Source organism: Canis aureus, chromosome 36 (assembly GCF_053574225.1).
Source record: "Canis aureus isolate CA01 chromosome 36, VMU_Caureus_v.1.0, whole genome shotgun sequence".
NCBI classification, from domain to species: domain Eukaryota; kingdom Metazoa; phylum Chordata; class Mammalia; order Carnivora; family Canidae; genus Canis; species Canis aureus.
Genome location: NC_135646.1, coordinates 11,242,717 through 11,261,328, shown reverse-complemented (window position 1 = coordinate 11,261,328; position 18,612 = coordinate 11,242,717). Strand labels below are relative to the sequence as shown.

The 18,612-nt window shown below is 33.6% G+C and overlaps 1 protein-coding gene across 6 annotated transcripts in view; it reads right to left on the bottom strand.

The window, feature by feature from the left end:
• ERBB4 (erb-b2 receptor tyrosine kinase 4) overlaps window positions 1-18,612 on the bottom strand; it is a 1,106,505-nt gene that overhangs the window by 671,771 nt on the left and 416,122 nt on the right. For all 6 annotated transcript variants that reach the window (XM_077885345.1, XM_077885343.1, XM_077885348.1 and 3 more), the window contains exon 2: window positions 16,963-17,114. In XM_077885345.1, the coding sequence (XP_077741471.1) occupies window positions 16,963-17,114 (152 nt within the window). The remainder of the gene's footprint in view (window positions 1-16,962; window positions 17,115-18,612) is intronic.

The following is an 18,612-nucleotide window of genomic DNA, read 5'->3' as shown; positions in this document are numbered from 1 at the left end:
AGCATACAGAGTTTTGTACAAAATAACCAAAACTGTCTTTGAAAGCAGCTTGCCCTGTATCTGATCTCAATGGGGAGGGCTTCAAGTTTTTCTCCATTAAGTATGATGTCAGCCATTGGATTTTTGTAGTCTTTATCAAGTTGAGAAAGTTCTTCTCTTTTCCTAGTTTTTATAATGAATGGGTGAGTTTTTATCATGAATAAGTATTGGATTGTGTTAGATTTTTTTTTTTTTTGCATCTATTGATATGGTCACATGATATTTTTTGTCTGTTGATTGTGATGGGTTACATTAATTGATTTTCTTTTTTTTTTTTTGTTATTTATTTGACAGAGAGAAAGATAGAGAGAGAGCACACAAGCAGGAGTAGTGGCAAGCAGAGAGAGAGGGAGAAGCAGGCTTCCCGAGGAACAGGGGCTCATGAACTGAGCCAAAGGCAGATGCTTAACTGAATGAACCACCAGGTGCCCCTCATTAATTGATTTTCAAATGTTGAACTAGACTTGCATTGATAAATTCCACTTGGTCATGATACATAACTCTTTTTGTAATTTTCTGGAGTTGACTTATAAATATATTGTTGAGGAGACTTATACCTATATTCGTGAGAGATACTGGTCTGTAGTTCTCTTTCCTTGTAACTCTTTTGTCCAGTTTTATTATTAGATAATACAGGCTTCCGAATGTGTTAGGAAGTATCCCCTCTGCTTCTATCCTCCAAAAGAGATTGTAGAGAATTGGTACAATTTCTTTCTTAAATGTTTGGTAGAATTCACCAGCAAATTTATCTGGGCCTGATACTTTTCTGTTTTAAAAGATTATTACTGATTCAACTTATTCAACAGAAATAAGCCTATTCAGATCACTTGTTTCTTATTGAGTGAATTATAGTAGATTGTGTCTTTCAAGGAAATGTTCTATTTCATCTAGATTATCAAATTTGTGGGCACAGAATTATTCATAGTACTTCTTTATTATCTTTTTATTCTCCATGGTATCTGTAGTGCTATTCCCTTTTTCATTTCTGATATAACTATTTTGTGTCCTTTTTTTTTCTTAATTAGCCTGAATAGAGGCTTATTGATTTTATTGACTTTTTCAAGGAACCAGCTTATGTATTTGTTTATTTTCTCTATTGATTTCCTGTTTTCAATTTCATTTATTTCAGCTCTAATTTTCATTATTTCTTTTCTATTGCCTAGTTTGGATTTAATTTGTTATTTTTTCTAGAATCCTAAGGTAGAAACTTAGATTATATGATTTTTAAATTTTTTTTTTTTTTTTTTTTTTTTTTTTTTTTTTAGATTTAGTAATCTCAACGTCTAACATGGAATTCAAACTTACAACCACAAGATCAGGAGTCTCATGCTCGACAAACTGAGCCAAGCCAGGTGCCCCAGATTATTGATTTTGGATCTTCCTTCTTTTCTAATACATGTATTCAATGCCATAAAATACCCACCAAGCATTCTTTTGCTGCAGCCTATAAATTCTGCTAAGTAATATTTTCATTTTCATTTAGTTCCAAAAAGTTTTTAATTTCTCTCGAGATTTCTTTTTTGATTCAATTGTTATTTAGAGATGTATTATTTAATCACTACACATTTGGGGACCTTTTTTCCAGCTGTCTTTCTGTTTTTGATTTCTAGTTTAAATCCACTGAGGTCTGAGAACAGACACTGCATGATTTCTATTCTTTTAAATTTGTTAAGGTCTGTTTTATGGCCCAGAATGTGATCTGTCTTAGTGAGTGTCCCATGTGAGCTTGAGAAAAATGTGAAGTCTGCTGCCATTATATGAAATAGTCTACAGATGTCAATGATAGCCAGCTGATCGATGGTGTTTTGAGTTCACTTATGTCCTTACTGATTTTCTATTGCACAATCCGTTCATTTCTGAGAGAAGTGTGTTAGTCTCCAACTATGATAGTAGATTCATCTATTTTCTCTTGAAGTTCTATTCATTTTTGCCTCATGTAGTTTGATGCTCTGTTGTTAAATGTTATATATATATGTTGAAAATTACGATATCTTCTTGGAGAATTCATGCCTTAACATTATTTAATGACCTTCTTTATCCCTGGTAACTTCCCTTACTTCAAAGTCGGCTCTGTTTGATCAATATTGCAATTCCTGTTTACTTTTGATTAGTGTTAGCATGGTATTTTTTCTACATACATTTGCTATTAATTTATGTGTGTCTTTATATTTAAAGTGGGTTTCTTGTAGACAATATATAGTTGGGTTATACTTTTTTTATTTACTGTGGCAATCTCTGTCTTTTAATTGGTACATTTAGACCATTTACATTCAAAGTGATTATTGATATAGTTGGATTAATATCTACCATATTCATTACTCTTAAAAGAATTGTTACCTTTGTTTTTTGTTCCTACTTCTGTTTTCTACTCTTTTTAGTTTTTAAAAGAGATTTTTTAGAAATGTCTTGTGGTTTTGAGATTTTATATGATTTTATTCTCTTTCTTAGCGTATCAGTTTTACTTATTTTTTTCTTTTTTCAGTGTTTGTCCTAAAGTTTGCAATATAAATTTACAATTAATCCAAGTCCACTTTCAAACATTATGCCACTTTATGGGTAGCGTGAATACCATATAAAAACAAAATAATCCAATTCCTCCTTCTTGTTCCTTGTATTATTGCTGTCATTCATTCCATTTATATATAAACATGTATATGTATATGTATTATAAGCCTAGATATGTATACATATGTAATATATACTTAAGCAATATATTTATAATATTATTGCTATAATTTTTAATGAACTGTGTTAAATCGATTAAGAATAAGAAAATAAAAGTTTTTATTTTACTCTCATTTATTGCTTCTTCAATACTCTTCCTTTCTTTAGTTCTGACCTATGTTAGTTTCTCTTTAAAAAACCTCTTTTAACACTTCTTGCAAAGCAGGTCGACTGGTAACAAATTCCCTCAAATTTTGTTTGAGAAAATGTTTCTCTCTCTTTCACTTTTGAAGGGTAATGTATCAGGGTACGTAATTCTAGGTTGATTTTTGTTTCTGTTTTTTTTTTTTTTTTTTCCCCTCAACACTTAAATATTTTATCCCATGCTCTTCTTGCTTGCATGGTCTGAGAAGTCAGATGCAATTATCTTTATTCCTCTATAGGTAAGGTGTTTCTCTTGCTTCTTTCAGGATTTTTTCTTCATCTTCAATTTTCTAGGGTTTGGAAACAATATGTCTAGGTGTAGTTTTTCTGGCATTTATACCTACTTGGTATTATCTGAGCTCCCTAGAGTTGTGGTTTGGCATGTGATATTAATTTGGGGAAATTCTCAGTCATTATTGAAACAAATGTTTCTCCTATTGCTTTCTTCTCCTGGTCTTTCCATTATGTATATGGGACACGTTCTCTAGCTGCCCCACAGGCATTATTAATTCTTTTCTATTTTTGTTTGTTTTCAGTCTAGTTTCTCTTTGCTTTTCAGTCTTCAAAAATCCTATTGAGATATCCTCTAGTTCAGAGATTCTTTCCTGAGTCACATCCAGTCTATTAATAAGCACATCAAAAGCATTCTTTAATTTTGTTACAGTGGGGTTTTTGTTTGGTTGGTTGGTTTTGTTTTTATCTCTAACATTTCTTTTTGATTCTTTCTTAGGATTCCCACCTCTCTGCTTACATTGCCCATCTATTCTTCCATACTGTCCATTTATCAATTAAAGCTCTGAGCATATTAATCATAGTTGTGTTAAATTCCCAGTCTGATAATTCCAACAACCCTGTCATGTCTGGTTGTGATGCTTTCACTGTCTCTTCAAATTGTGGGGTTTTTTTGCCTTTGGGCATGCCTTGTGATTTTTTTTCTAGTAGTCAGACAAGATGGGGAAAAGAAACTTCTAAATAAGCTTTTAGTTATATGGTGGTATGGTGTAGGGGAAGGAAAAGTATTCTATATTCATATAATTAGATCTCAGGCTTCTAACGAGTCTATGCCTCTGGACTGTGAATATCACAAGTGTTTCTCAGAGTTTTTTGGGGGGTTTTGTTTTCATTTGGTTTTTGGTTTTGTTTTGCTTTGTCTTGTTTTGTTTTTTTGTTGTTGTTACTGTTTTCTGCTCTTATTAGGTAGAACAGGGTGGCTAGATTGGGTATTTCCCTTCCTCATGTCAATTAAACTCTGATATCATTGTAGTAGATTAGGCTCTGGTTAACTAATCTCCACTGAAGGCAAGCCTTGTTAAGGAGAAAAGAATGCATTTCAAAATCGTTCATTCCCCCTCCCCTCCAGAAGCCTGAGGGAATTTTTCCCAGGATATTTACTGTGGGCAACTGCTCAAGCTCCTGGAAATAAATCTCACCATATTGTGTAGCTCCCTGTGACTGGGCCCTCCTGAAGTTTTCAACTCTCATAGTTGTCTGCCCTGATTCTCCAGCAACTTGTCAATTACAGCTCAGTTTTTCCTATCCCAGCAGTGGTTCACGCAGTAGTTTCAGCTTAGTAAAGCTTAATTCTCTGTATTTGTTTGTCTCTACGGTCTTGGGGGCAACAATTTGCCCTATATTCTCCCTCTTCTTATGGATCCAAGAAAAGTTGATTTTTCAGCCTGCTTAGCCTTTCACTTGTTAAGATGAAGTGAGGACTTCCATGCTCCTTATATGTGGGACAGGAAACTATTCCATGATGCCTTTTTATGTCACCCCCAACACACACACACACACACACACACACACATCTAAATACACACTATTCAGTCATCCATCATTTATCCCAGACACTAAGTGTGTTTGTGTGTGTGTGTGCGCGCACACACATGCACACACACCAGGCAGGGTGCAGGGTGTTAGAAATATAAAGATAGATAAAATATAGCCCTTGTCTCAAGAAGATAAGAATCCATTCTGGTTATGCCTGTGGTATTTACCATCTGTACCACTCTTTCAGTATTTATAAGGGTTAAGGTAAGGATTGCTAACTTATACACCAACATTTACTTTGTGAAGCATCGCATAACAAATTAAAGACTTGGCAGTCAATAAACACTGGTTTTTTGATAAATAAAAATAGGTAAATAAAATAAAGATAAATATACATATACGTATACATAGTAGTTGCCTAGTTGCCTTGTATTATTTTCCCAGAAAACCTGTTCTAAGTAACAGATAGGTCATTGACAAATAGTGGGCAATAGCAAGGCAACATGAAAGTGTCTGAACTATGAAGAGAACGAACTGAGTTAAAGTGCATGCTTTGCCCACTAGCATGTTGTACAGTTCTGAGAAAGTTACTCAATGTCTTGGAGCCTAAGTTTCATCATTTATAAAACAAGTATAATAACAAGTAGACATAAGGTTGCAACAAGGAGTGGAAGACAGAATCGGCATAGTGCCTTGTACCTCTCTCAACAAATGATATATATCAGGTATTAGTTCATGACAACCTAAAGGTAACTCTAAAAATGCCTATACATACTGTTTCTTATTTCAGAGAATAAAGTTTCAGTATAACAAAATTCGCTGGGTAAAAAAGGCTTAACCTAGTTTATCTGCTCCAAGACCAAAAGTTGATTGAATATTTACTCTTATTTCCTCTACACAATATCTATGTAAATTGATAAAAATGCAAAGTATATCCCACAATCCAACAACATTCTTACAGAATTACACATGCCATTAAGATATGGGGGGATGCCTGAGTGGCTCAGCAGTTTGGCGCCTGCCTTCGGCCCAGGGCGTGATCCTGGAGACCCAGGATTGAATCCTGCGTCGGGCTCCCTGCATGGAGCCTGCTTCTCCCTCTGCCTGTGTCTCTGCCTCTCTCTCTCTCTGTCTCTCATGAATAAATAAATTTTTTAAAAATCTTAAAAAAAAAGATATACACTAGGTAATATGGAAAATACTAATTTTTCTTGGATTGGGAGGAGGCAGGGATGGCAATACAGATTGAACTTGGGGAACGTGTTAAGGTTTGAGTATTTTCCAAAATGAGAAGGGTGGAAAGGCATTCCAGAGAGGAAGAAAATTGCCTCTAGAAGCATAGAGATCTTAGTTTATAAAGAGTAACTGGGTATAGGGGATCATGTTAATGGAGAGAACCTCAGATATTCAAGGCAGGCCAGAGAAGAAGACACTGAAAGTTGTGAAGTTATATGGCTTTGATCTTCACACAACTGAGTCCACAATCAGACTACTTACCTACCCATTGGATTTTTAATGTATATGAGTGTTAAGTCTCTAAGTTGAATTTCCCGTGTTTCCACTATAGCTAACATATTATTTATTATAAGCCAAATTATTTCATGGAACCTAAATAAAAGACACCATTGTTTCTACTTGACAGTAGGGAGAAGAGATTCAATTAGAAAAATAAATAATATAAAGAAAAAAAATGCCAGTGCAATAATTTTCTTTTCCTGCATAAAAAAGTTATAAAGAATATAGGAATTCATTCATATTGTTATTCAATTTCCTTATTTATTCATTCCACAAATATTTGCTGAGCAGCCACTATATGACAGACACTCTATTATGTGCTAGAATTCTACAGTGAACTAGACATGGCCCTTGCCCTAAAGGTACTTATTATTTGGGAGCATAGGCAGAAATTAAACAAATACTCAAACAATTGCTATAAAGGGAGTGCTACAAAAAAAACATAGAGTGCTATGAATGTAATAATGGGAAGAATTCAGTAACGTATGGGCATTAGTAAAGCTTCCCTGAAGAAATGGCCTTTAAAAGGAGATTTGGAAATTAAACAGATCTTAGTCCAGACAGGAATAGGGGCATGTATTTTACCTTTGAAGGGCGGAGAGGTCTTAGAATGAAAGGAAGGGCAATCAAGCAAGAGAGAGCTTAATATACACAGGAAGTTGGCTAACACTGAAAGATAGTCATGAGTGTCAATGTCATCAGCAATAGTGGAGGACCAGGCAGGGGCTAGATAATATAGGAACTCAAGAATTTTGGCCATTTTTCTCAGAGGATGGAAATTTCTTTTAAAAAAAGTAATATAATCCAGCATATAGTCCAATTTGCTTATACTTTTTTACATGTTTTTCTTTCATGAACTCTTCCCAATGCTTCATTGATGCCTCATTAAATTCTTTCATGACTGCTTCCCAATGATTCCATGGGATGATGTCTTTTAGACAAACAACGTTCACTATGTAGAGAGTTTGTACATTTTTAGTTATTGATCATTCCTTAAAAACAGCCAAGTATTTGACTTGCAATTTCACCTCTTTGAAAATATAAATCACTATCATGCAAAACTGAACCTCTATGGGGCACGTGGGTGATTCAGTGGTTGAATGTCTGCCTTTGGCTCAGGTTGTGATCCCAGGGTTCTGGGATTGAGTCTCACTTCGGGCTCCCTGCGTGGAGTCTGCTTCTCCCTCTGCTTATATCTCTGCCTTTCTCTGTGTGTCTTTCATGTATAAATAAAAATAAAATCTTAAAAAAAGGTAGTGTGATCTTAAAAAAAAAAATGAACTTCTAAAAAAATCAGTAAAAATTTATTGTCACATCTTCAGAGCATAGCTCAATAGAGGCTACCTAGAGACTAAGAGAAGAAATAAAGAAACCCCACACGGTTAGATAGCGTCGCCTCTTACTAAGGGTCAGTCTACCAGATGCCAGGTACCCTATTAGGTATTTTTGGTTTGGGAAATTCATGTGGTACTGAATTGCTTAAGGTGATTTATTTCAACATTCAATTACATATTCTGATTTCCATGTAGAGATTGAATAAAAATGATTTCAAAGAGGCTTATATTTATTAAAACAAACACCTTAATTTATCACTTTCATTATATATCTTAATATAATATTTTACAATTAAATGGGTTCAAATTAGGGATCAGGAGAAGTAATTGCAATGTCTCTAAATACAACAGTCTTCACATTTCATTTTTATACCTTTGAACTTTAAATTACACTCTATGTGACTGAAGAAAGACCTTTAAAATTGATTTAGTCTCATATAATATTGCTCATCTTTCTTTTTTGAAAGAAAACAGTGTTCCATTTTAAGAATCAAAGAAAAATAAAGCTAATTGAAATGTATATAGTTAGGAATTTTTTAAAAGTTTTATTTGATTATATTCCACTGTTTGGATTTTAGAATTAAAAGGTAGTCCATTGCCAAAATGCTTCTAGTTACTCTTAACTCCTGTTAAGTATCATTTGTTCTCTTTGAATCAGGGTCTTTGCTACTTAAATTAAAAGAGGTAAAGAAATAACCTTTGTACACTTAATTCCCCCAAGCAAAGAGTACCTAAGAATCATAGAATGAAATAGGTTTGTTACTTGCATATTTCACTAATTAAGGTTAAAATAAGCCTATAAATTCATTATACTTGCCATTTAAGCCAAATTTAAATACCACAACCCCCAGAGATGTAAAGAAACATGTTGCATCTGCTCAGCATCCTAATAAATTCATTTTAATTTAAGTACATTTGCAACAAGGGCTTTTTTTTTTCTGGAAAATGCATTATAATTTAGGGACTTAAAAACTTATTTTTTTTTAATTTTTATTTATTTATGATAGTCACAGAGAGAGGGAGAGAGAGGCAGAGACATAGGCAGAGGGAGAAGCAGGCTCCACGCACCGGGAGCCCGATGTGGGATTCGATCCCGGGTCTCCAGGATCGTGCCCTGGGCCAAAGGCAGGCGCCAAACCGCTGCGCCACCCAGGGATCCCTTAAAAACTTATTTTAAGCACTTTTTAGTAATAGTCTCCTAGAAACATCATATAGGTTTAATATTTTACAATAATTTTACTGGATCCTAGAAAATGGTTATTAATTAATACATATATAAATATAAATGGTCACTAATTTATATTTATTATACATATATTTATGTATATTAGAGTTGTAAATTATTTTTTATTTATATCCTTCTTTCAATACTTCCTCAAATATTCATTTTCTACAAAATGTATATCTTTTTATAGGTACTAAATTTATTTTGTTTTTAATATTTAGATAAAACTGTTAAATATTTTATTTAATATTTCATTTAAAGGATCAAGAATGAAGTTTGAAAAATATGCTTCTATAACTGGCTAGGCAAAAATATAGACATTTGTATCTTTTATCATGTAAGATTGCTGAAAAGCATCACGATTTTGACTCATGTATATTTTCAGATTAAATGGTATTTAACCTTTGAGGAAATTTTGTTTTCTCCCTAGGCCAAGTATAAATTGCATAGCTTTTTAAAATGCAATACAACTTCTATGATTAGATTTAGTACAAAATCAAATTTCAATTTAAAAGCCAGCTGTAAATACATACATGCAAAATTGCATATGGATTATATTTAACAATCTTAGAAACAGCTTTTAGAAACTCTCAAAGCTTTGAAAATTCCATTTAACCCGGAATGTCTGCTTTGGCCTCACAGACGTGTTTAAACATTATTCCACTTTTTTTTTTTTTTTTTTGGTATTCCCCATCTCAGTCAACGAAAATTTCTTCATCAACATACAGCAACACGTTATGTTTTACCATAGATATAATTTTATGTTAAATTCAAACAGAAAGAGAAATTAAGTAAACACTCTGTCTTACTCTAATGCTTATTTAGACATATTTCTTGAAGGTGAAGTTTCTTTGAACCTAATGATGATTCATTCTATCATTTTGGATATTGAATTTCATGATCTTTTCTTGGCACCTGTCCCAATTAGTGGCATGGAAGAGAAACTTACACTACTATGCTCAATGAATAAACAGTTAAAGAATATAAACACTTGATACAGGGATCTTATTTGTCTATAATTTAATAGAGTGGCAAATATATCACTTACTTATGTTACAAAGTTATTCAGGAAAACTTAAATTCAGGCTTGTTCTCCCTTACTATGCAGTACAGTCAAAATACATGCACAGCTGAAATAGATATGCTGTATTAGAAAATATGCACTTACATCATCTTTCACGTAAATAATGAAAATAAAATACATGATCTACCTTATTATGTCATAGATGTTTCATCTAAGTAGTGTTTCTCGCTTCAATTTTTTATGATTCTAAAAAGGGACTACTTTTCTTATCCTGATTCCAATCAATCTCTGCAACACAATCTCTCTCACACAAATCATTATGAGCTAAAACCAAACAGAGACAATGGTCACCATTGTTTTAAAAATCTAGTCAATAAATTATTTTCTAATCCAATGGAATAAAGTGCTTGGCAAATTATTTATTTTTAAATATGAATTCTTCAACGTTGCATTTTGATAAATCATGCTATGTAGCAGACAGCTTAACTAGGGCATAGATAGAGTTAAATGAGGATAAGAAGGATATGAGAAAAAAATACAATTATAAAAACCATTCCCTACACTGTTGGATTTAACTCTGGTCATCTGCTTTGAATTGACAAAGGACAATAAAAAGTAGACCCTGAAGCTAGAAGTAGGTTGAAATGTAAATATTTCAGAATTTTATTTTAAGCCAGACTGGTTACTGAAAACAGCTAAGGAATAGGTGAAAGCAGAGTAACTTGTTGCAACTTGAAACTCATTACTGCCAAGCATCATCTCTGATTATATTGTAACAGAACTATGCTAATGAAGCCAAGGTCTTAGGTTCCAGTGAGCCAGGCAGCATCTTTGCAATCTCTGAGTTACAGCTTTATCTGCCTTCTTGCAAACCTTACTCAGAAGAGGAACTGTATGCGAGTATAAAATGAAATAATGTAGGTGCATCACCAGCACTGGAAAAGCAATGCAAATTTCATGTCCAACAGAGAATTGTTGTAAAGCAACATCCTCATATGTAAAGAATCCTATATATATCCTAATAAAGGCGCATGATAGCCCCATAACAGTACATAATACTAATTATTAACTAAAAGACAAAAATAATATTTGAAAATAAAAGTAAACATTTTCTTTGATAGAGAAAAATGAACTATTTATATGATTTCTATCAAGAAATAATACTGGAATTTTATTTTTTAAAATAAAGTTTTAGATGGTATTATTTCTTATATATCCAAAAAATTCCATACAGCTCTGTGCCAAATATACAATAAAAACAGCTTTTTTTTGAAAAAACAAGTTTTCTCATAGAATTTACTTTCCCATAACAACATGTGTTATTCATCATCTGAGAGGAGATACATTTAAAATATATTTTTGCTTTAAGAATTTATACTTTATGACTTTTTCAAAGACTTCACCTTTTGCTGTCAATAACAAAATATTAATGCTGCTATTTGAAGAGATATCTTAATGTATTAATATTTTTATTCATTTTTCAGTAATAAAGACATCTATAATCATTAGGGTTTAATAAGGCGTCTACTCTACACCATAGAGAGGTTCAATGAATTACTAATATTTTTAATATCCCAGGTCAATGGATCAACTGTTAAAATTAATTTATCTCTTCATAAACCTAATAAGCACTATTTCCAAAACAATTCTCACACAACCAAATTCAAGCCACAGATTACAAATTATTACCTGTTGTAGTAATTGTTAAGGGTAGGTATTCATACTCTTCATATATACATTACATTATATATTGTACTACTTTACATTTATTTGGCACCTAATACTTATTTACTTAAAGTGAATATATAAAATAGAGAAAATAAATGTAAAGTATAAACACTGGCAGGTCTAAAAATGTACCTTTTTAGAAGCATTAAATTATTGAATGCCAGCAATCTCAAAGACCAATGGAATGACAAAGGAGAGAAAACTCTCAGGAATTCTAATGAGGGTAAAAGGTCTAAAAGTTCATTCACATTATTTGCTATATTTCACCTTGTTTGAGAGAGTTCACAAAGTGTAAGACAATAACACAAAATCTGTGATTTTTATGCCTTGCTGTTTTCTATTATGTCTTAACCTTGTGACGGTGATAAAGTACATAGTAAATAAGTTTTAGGGCCTTTATCTAGCCAACTACGTGGTGTCTCAGGGGTCTAATGTTAAATATTGTCAACTAGATCTTTTTTCCCCAAGAAGAAATGCAAAAACTTGGAGGTTACAATAAAGCTGGGTGAAAAGCTGCTTACAGAGATAAGCAAGGTTGATATAATAAAAGCATCTTGAAAATAATGCATTTCAAAGTGTTTCAGTAAAATATATCTAACAAAGATTAAGGAAGTATCTCCAAAACATTATAGGGTGGTTTTTTGTTTCTTCGTTAGTTTATTTTGATTTTTTTTTAGATTTATAATATAGAAGTACATCTTCCATTTCAAAAGGCCACTTTTTCTAAGTTCTTGAGATCTTGAGAGATGGACTAGATGGGATATTTTTGGTTTTAACAAAAGAAAATAAACAAAAAAAAAAAAAGAAAAGAAAAGAAAAGAAACTTATCTAGTTTAAGGAAAAAAAAAGAGAAAATCCCTTCAAAGTTACTCTCAAGTTCCAGGAGTAGCCTATGGACTACTGGTGATAATGCAACGAGTCATCAGAAGCAGACTGGAGCCTGGAAATGTCCTCACCAGTTTTTGGGGTGAATGGTCATTTTCTCTTTCCCCGTTCTCTCACTGTGTTGGCTCCATTTTGCTGTCTGCACAGCCCTCACTGACATTCAAACCTCACACAGAAAAGATAACTCTATTTTGGTACCCAAATGGTTAAGAAACTGATATAGAAACTCACAGGAGGGATCCCTGGGTGGCACAACAGTTTGGCACCTGCCTTTGGCCCAGGGCGCGATACTGGAGACCCGGGATCGAATCCCACATCGTGCTCCTGGTGCATGGAGCCTGCTTCTCCCTCTGCCTATGTCTCTGCCTCTCTCTCTCTCTCTGACTATCATAAATAAATAAAAATTAAAAAAAAAAAAAGAGGGATCCCGGGGTGGCGCAGCGGTTTGGCGCCTGCCTTTGGCCCAGGGCACGATCCTGGAGGCCCGGGATCCAGTCCCACGTCGGGCTCCCGGTGCATGGAGCCTGCTTCTCCCTCTGTCTGTGTCTCTGCCTCTCTCTCTCTCTCTCTCTCTCTGTGACTATCATAAATAAAAAAATAAATAAATAAAATAAAAAAAAAAAGAAACTCACAGGAAAGGATTAACCCAGTGTGTGTCTTATGTCCACACAGCTAATGTGTGGTGATGTTATACTGAAATAACATGAGGAGAGGTGGACATATTCATCTAGGGAACATATAATTCATGAAATAATTATCCATAAAATATTATTAAAGTTTACAAAAAATATTTGTCCACTTGACAAATACTTAATGAAAGCTTATGATATTTTAAGTACTGTCCTAGACAGTGACTATTTAGATAGTGACTTTTAGGGTACAGAGTCATGAATTATAGACATTAGAATGGTTTCATACAAAATAAATAATAAAACAAAATGCTGTGAACTTGCTAATTAGAGAAGAAAATAAGGATGGAAGATCTTTTTAAAAATGAAAGTTTTTTTTTGTTTGTTTTTTTGTTTTTTGTTTTTTTTTTTTTTACATTCTTAAAGACAGAAATTAGTTCTGGAATTAAATTTAAGATCCCTATCTATGATGTCTCTCTGAATACATTATAGGTTTGACTCATTCTGAGAGAAAGGGAAATTGCACACCTCGGGAAGAGGTTGCTCAGGGAATTACAGTTACATAAATATATCTGAAGGCTATGGGATGCATAGATTAGGTTAATGCAAGATTACTACTCTCTCATACAATTCAAAACTTATTGGAATGATAGCATAATGTAAAAGAACTAGTTTTCCTTTACATCCACTCTACTTATTATGAGGTGCCAATATTAGACAGATTATGTACTTTGGAGGGAAGCCATCAAGAACACAAATGAACCATGGTGTAGTTATCTGGAGTGAAATTTTTATAATACAGTTTCTCCCTGCTATCTGGAAGTAGAGTGTTCCTATTAAACCCTCCCTACTCTGAAATGGTACAAAGGAAAGAGGCAATTATTACTTTGTAAAAGTGAAAATCCCCTTCAGATTTCTCTTGATTAGCGAAAACTGGTAGTCGTGTAGGTCTTACATAAAAGCAAAGCGACATAAAGTGAGTTTTGAATAGTGGAGAAAACCTGTAAGTGGAGAGCTTTCAGCATATTTTAACGTACAGTTAGAAACAGTGGCTCACCCAAGACAGTAGCATGATGAAGATTTCTGCTAACAGTCATTGCTTACCTATCTGTGATATGACTGTCTACCTCTCCAATGTAATATTTTACTCCATCCCCAAATTTATCTTCATTCATACCACACTACAGATTCCATGAAGGTGAGACAGATGTGATTTATTTGCATGCATACGTCTAATGTCTACAACAGTAAACATTAAGTGCACATTTATTAACTCTGACTTTGGGCCTTCTTTCTAAGCCTTCACTTACATTACTCCCATTGGAAAGCCCTTCTCTTCCATCCACCCACCTTGTAAGCCCCTACCCATTTTCCCATGATTCAATTCAAGTACCTCTTTGATGAAATCTTTCCTGAATCTTTCAGAATTAGCCATTCCTTTCTTTGCCCGGCACCCATGCCACAACACCCTACCTGCATTTAGATTCTAGCTTCTCATTTCTGTCTTCACAACTGTATTTTTTATATATGCATATATACATATTACATACAATACATACACACACACACATATACAATCTTTATGTGTTACTCAACTGTAACCCTCTACGAGACTGTAAGATTGCTGAAGTCAAGGATAATAAAATTACTTACTATTGTATTCTTGGGCTGACTATCTGTTGAGTGAACATATGAAATCATGACTAGAAATGGTTAATTTCCAAAGAAATAGTAGATGAGTGAAGCAACAAAAAAAGGTGTTATTAGTAAGGAAAAAAAATACGATTAGAGCCATCTTTAAATAAGTAGATGAAAATAAAGATATGTTCGTGAGTCAGTACAAACTTTACATGAACTTTCAGAGATGTGACTGAAGGTACTAAAAATTACTTTTTTAAAGAAACAGCTTATTTCTTGTTCCAAGTAGAAACCCTAGTCATCCTTATTTTATCCTTTCTCAAGTCTGTTTATTGTATTAACTTACCTTATTTTTTACTCACAATGGTTCCTAAAAAAGATAGACTATCCAACAATATAGACCATGATGCTCAAAGATCTGTAGGTTATTTTCACATTTCTGAATTTTAAAAATTGACTTGAGTCTATTTTTCATCACTGTATTCTGTACCTTATAAGAGCTAAAGAATTTTAAAATTATAAAATATATAATAATCATAACATTTTATGTTGCCTATTTTAATGAATGTCATTTACAATACCCATGACAATTTTTTGTTGAGCCAGTGGAATTTCATTCCATGTACAACAAACAAAGCCAAGAAAACACAAGAAGAAAAACAAAGGTCTGAGACTGCCTTTTAAATTTTTCTCATACTACTCTGATTGAATAAACTATTTAACATATTTCTTCTTTAACCTATTCTGATTCAGAATTAAGATCTCAATTTTCCTTTTCTATAACATCATTGAGGTTCTTGGCATTTCTAACCAAATCAGCTCATATGCCATCAAAATCTTATTTTGATGTTGAAGAATAAAATCTATCTGAAAATAATCAACACAGATTAGAAGCTTGTAAACAAATGGTAATAACTAATGATGCATTCCTCTGAAGTGGCTACTCTAAGATAGCTTACATGTATTCTCTCCTTGACACAGTAGTCCAAAAAAGAAAAAAAAAAAAAAAAATGTGGTAAGCCCTTCCAAGTCTCCTTCATTCTAGAATTTAGATAATTTTTACTATTTACTTTTGATAAACAAAGATGTCATAACTAAATATCATAATTATTAAAAAGTTTTGACATATAATTTATAGAACCAGTGCTCTTCCAATCAAGCAGTAGGATATGGAAACACCTTCAGTCCCTATACCGATCTTAGTATGACAGTCATTTTATAAACAGGTATTGTAAGCTTCAGAGTGTCGCTTAAGTTTTGCGGTGATTTATTTTTCTGAGGTTATTACCCTCCTATATATATTTTTACATTTGAAGTACTTAAAAATCACTGCCTTTTTTTATACTTAAGTGTAAATTATTTGAATTACCATAGTTCTTTAAATAATTCACTATCTCCTAAGTAGTTTACTGTACCAGTATTTGAAACACTTTGTCTTGATTTCCACAAGACAGTACTCCTGAGAAATGTGTAAATATCACTGAAAAAAAAATCAACTATATTATAGGGATGCTGTCATTTAAAACATATTAGTTCTTATGTAAAGAATAAATTCATGGGTTTGCTAGAAGACCATATCTCTTTGAAGTTCAGATTGTTCTATTACCTATTCTCGTTAAAGCAAAACAGGAAACTGAAGGCATTAGGCACTGAAAATCTGTTTAACAGACTAAGGCTGCGAATGAGAGCCAAAACAAGTTTGCAGAAGGACTGGTTGTCTCTGCGTAACTTTATATACACACATATGCATCTACGTGCATACGTAGATCAACCTACATGAGTACGTGTAGTTCCCTGTGTCTAATTTAACAAATTTGTAGGTTTTCAAAAATAGATGTCATTTTTCTTCTGCAGATAACAGTATTAGCCTTATTACAGTAATATGGAGTAGCCTGAAATTTCCAAAGTGACAGAAAAGGGACAGAAAGTGAGATTACTAAAGTTTCTAATTCTTATCTGATTGGTCCCTTGATTCTCCTAGTCCCCAACCTAGCACTTTTCCTCTTGCCTGCAATTCAGAACAAGGCAGACTTGCTAGATACCACATACCATAGGCTAACAGAATCTTTCATCAATCTTGGAGTAGTAGTAACTGCTCTGAACTCAAGGTGTCAGTCACCAGGGCACTGTTACTCTTGTTTTTTTCCTATGTGTGCCTCGGTTTCTCTTAGCTTCTGCCGCCTATAGTCATGGTCCCTGCTGGGCAGAAAAGCATCACCATCAAATACAAGCAAACTGGTCTGTCTTTATGCATTGTGACACTACTGTCCACTCACAGAGAAGAGAAGAGAAATAAAGAGACAGCTTTACCCGCAGAAAGGAGAGGTCCCGGTTGTGCTCGATGCTGGTTATCTCCAGGTTGCCCATGACCACCTCACAGTTCTCATAGTATTTGCGCAAAGCTCGATACTGCTGCTCCAGGTCAGAGAGAGAGCTCAGCTTGTTCTCTGTTCCTGCACACACTGCCAAGACAAGAAGATACAGAGGAAGTTATATAACCTTCCTATGACATGCACAATGACAATGTCTCCCTCAGCTCTCTATTCCACATGCTCTACTCTGATTCCCTGAATTATTTTGAATGCCATGAACACCCATAAACCACACAAATAGGTATCTTCGCTTTTATTTTTCCCCAGTTATATTATGATATGATTGACACATAACATTGTATAAATGTAAGGTATACAATGTATTTGATACACTTACATATCCTAAAAGCATTACCACGGAAGCATTAGCTAATACCTTCATGTCCCCTAATCACCATTTTTTTTGTAATGATATTTAAGATCTACTCTGTTACAACTTTTAAATATATAATATAGTATAGTAATTATAGTCACCAAGTTCTTGCTTAGATCCTCAGAATTTACTCATCTTATACCTGGAAGTCTATACCCTTGATGGGTATCTCCCCATTTTCCTTACCCCTAAGCCCCCGACAGCCACCACTCTGTTTCTATGAGTTCAGCTTTTTTAGATAAGACATGTAAATTATATCATAGTTTTATATTCCTAAATTTCATGCACTAATAAGCACAGAGAGTAAGATGGCATGGATTCCAAAGAAACAGAACAGTGAGGGAAAATTAAAACCATCACATTTGTAGCATATACATTTTAAACATATACTAGAAACAATATGTTATAAAATATGAGCTTTTTTTTTGGTATCAACTGGATCATCTCTGTATATTCATTAGTATTCTAAGGTATGATGGACTACTAGGAAAGGAGCTCAGTCTGCCGTCTTGGACAGCATGGATCTTGAGTCTTTTCACAGGTGAGCACTGAGGGGTACACACACATGTGTGTTTTTTATTTTGGATGTGTTGATATTTTCCTTGACTTCCAGAAGCCAGAGTTTTAGTTGTTACTTATGATTTGTATACCTGCCTGTACAAGATCTTTATCACTTAATGTACCAACTTTAATCTTCAATAGACTGAAAAAAACCCCTAGATTATGAATCTTTTAGTAATAGTATGGAAAGTTGAAAAAGAAATGGGTGTAAAATAATCTTCTTTGAGTAAGTTACATAACATACCCAAAGTAAGGCAAGATATACTGTGTAAACTTTGAAGACACTGGAACAGAGCTACATAATAAAGTCATAGAAACAGTTACACGTTAGGCACACAGAAATGACAAGTCATAATGCCTTGGTGGTATTCAAGGGAATGGGTTTCAAGCAAACAGCTTCCCATATACAAAGGGGAAAAAAAATCTAGATGGATACATTCCAATAATTAAGACCTCTTAACAACTGTTGTTGCTCACTGACTTATCACAATAAACAAAAACCTAAATCTAAAAGTCTTGAAGAATAATGTAGACCTTTGCTCATAAGGGAAGCTCATTGCTAAAACCAAACAAAGGAACCATAATCTTTCTTTGTCTGCATGTCTAAAGTTCATCAAACAGTATATTTTCTAGAAATATTCTTCTATAAGTGGA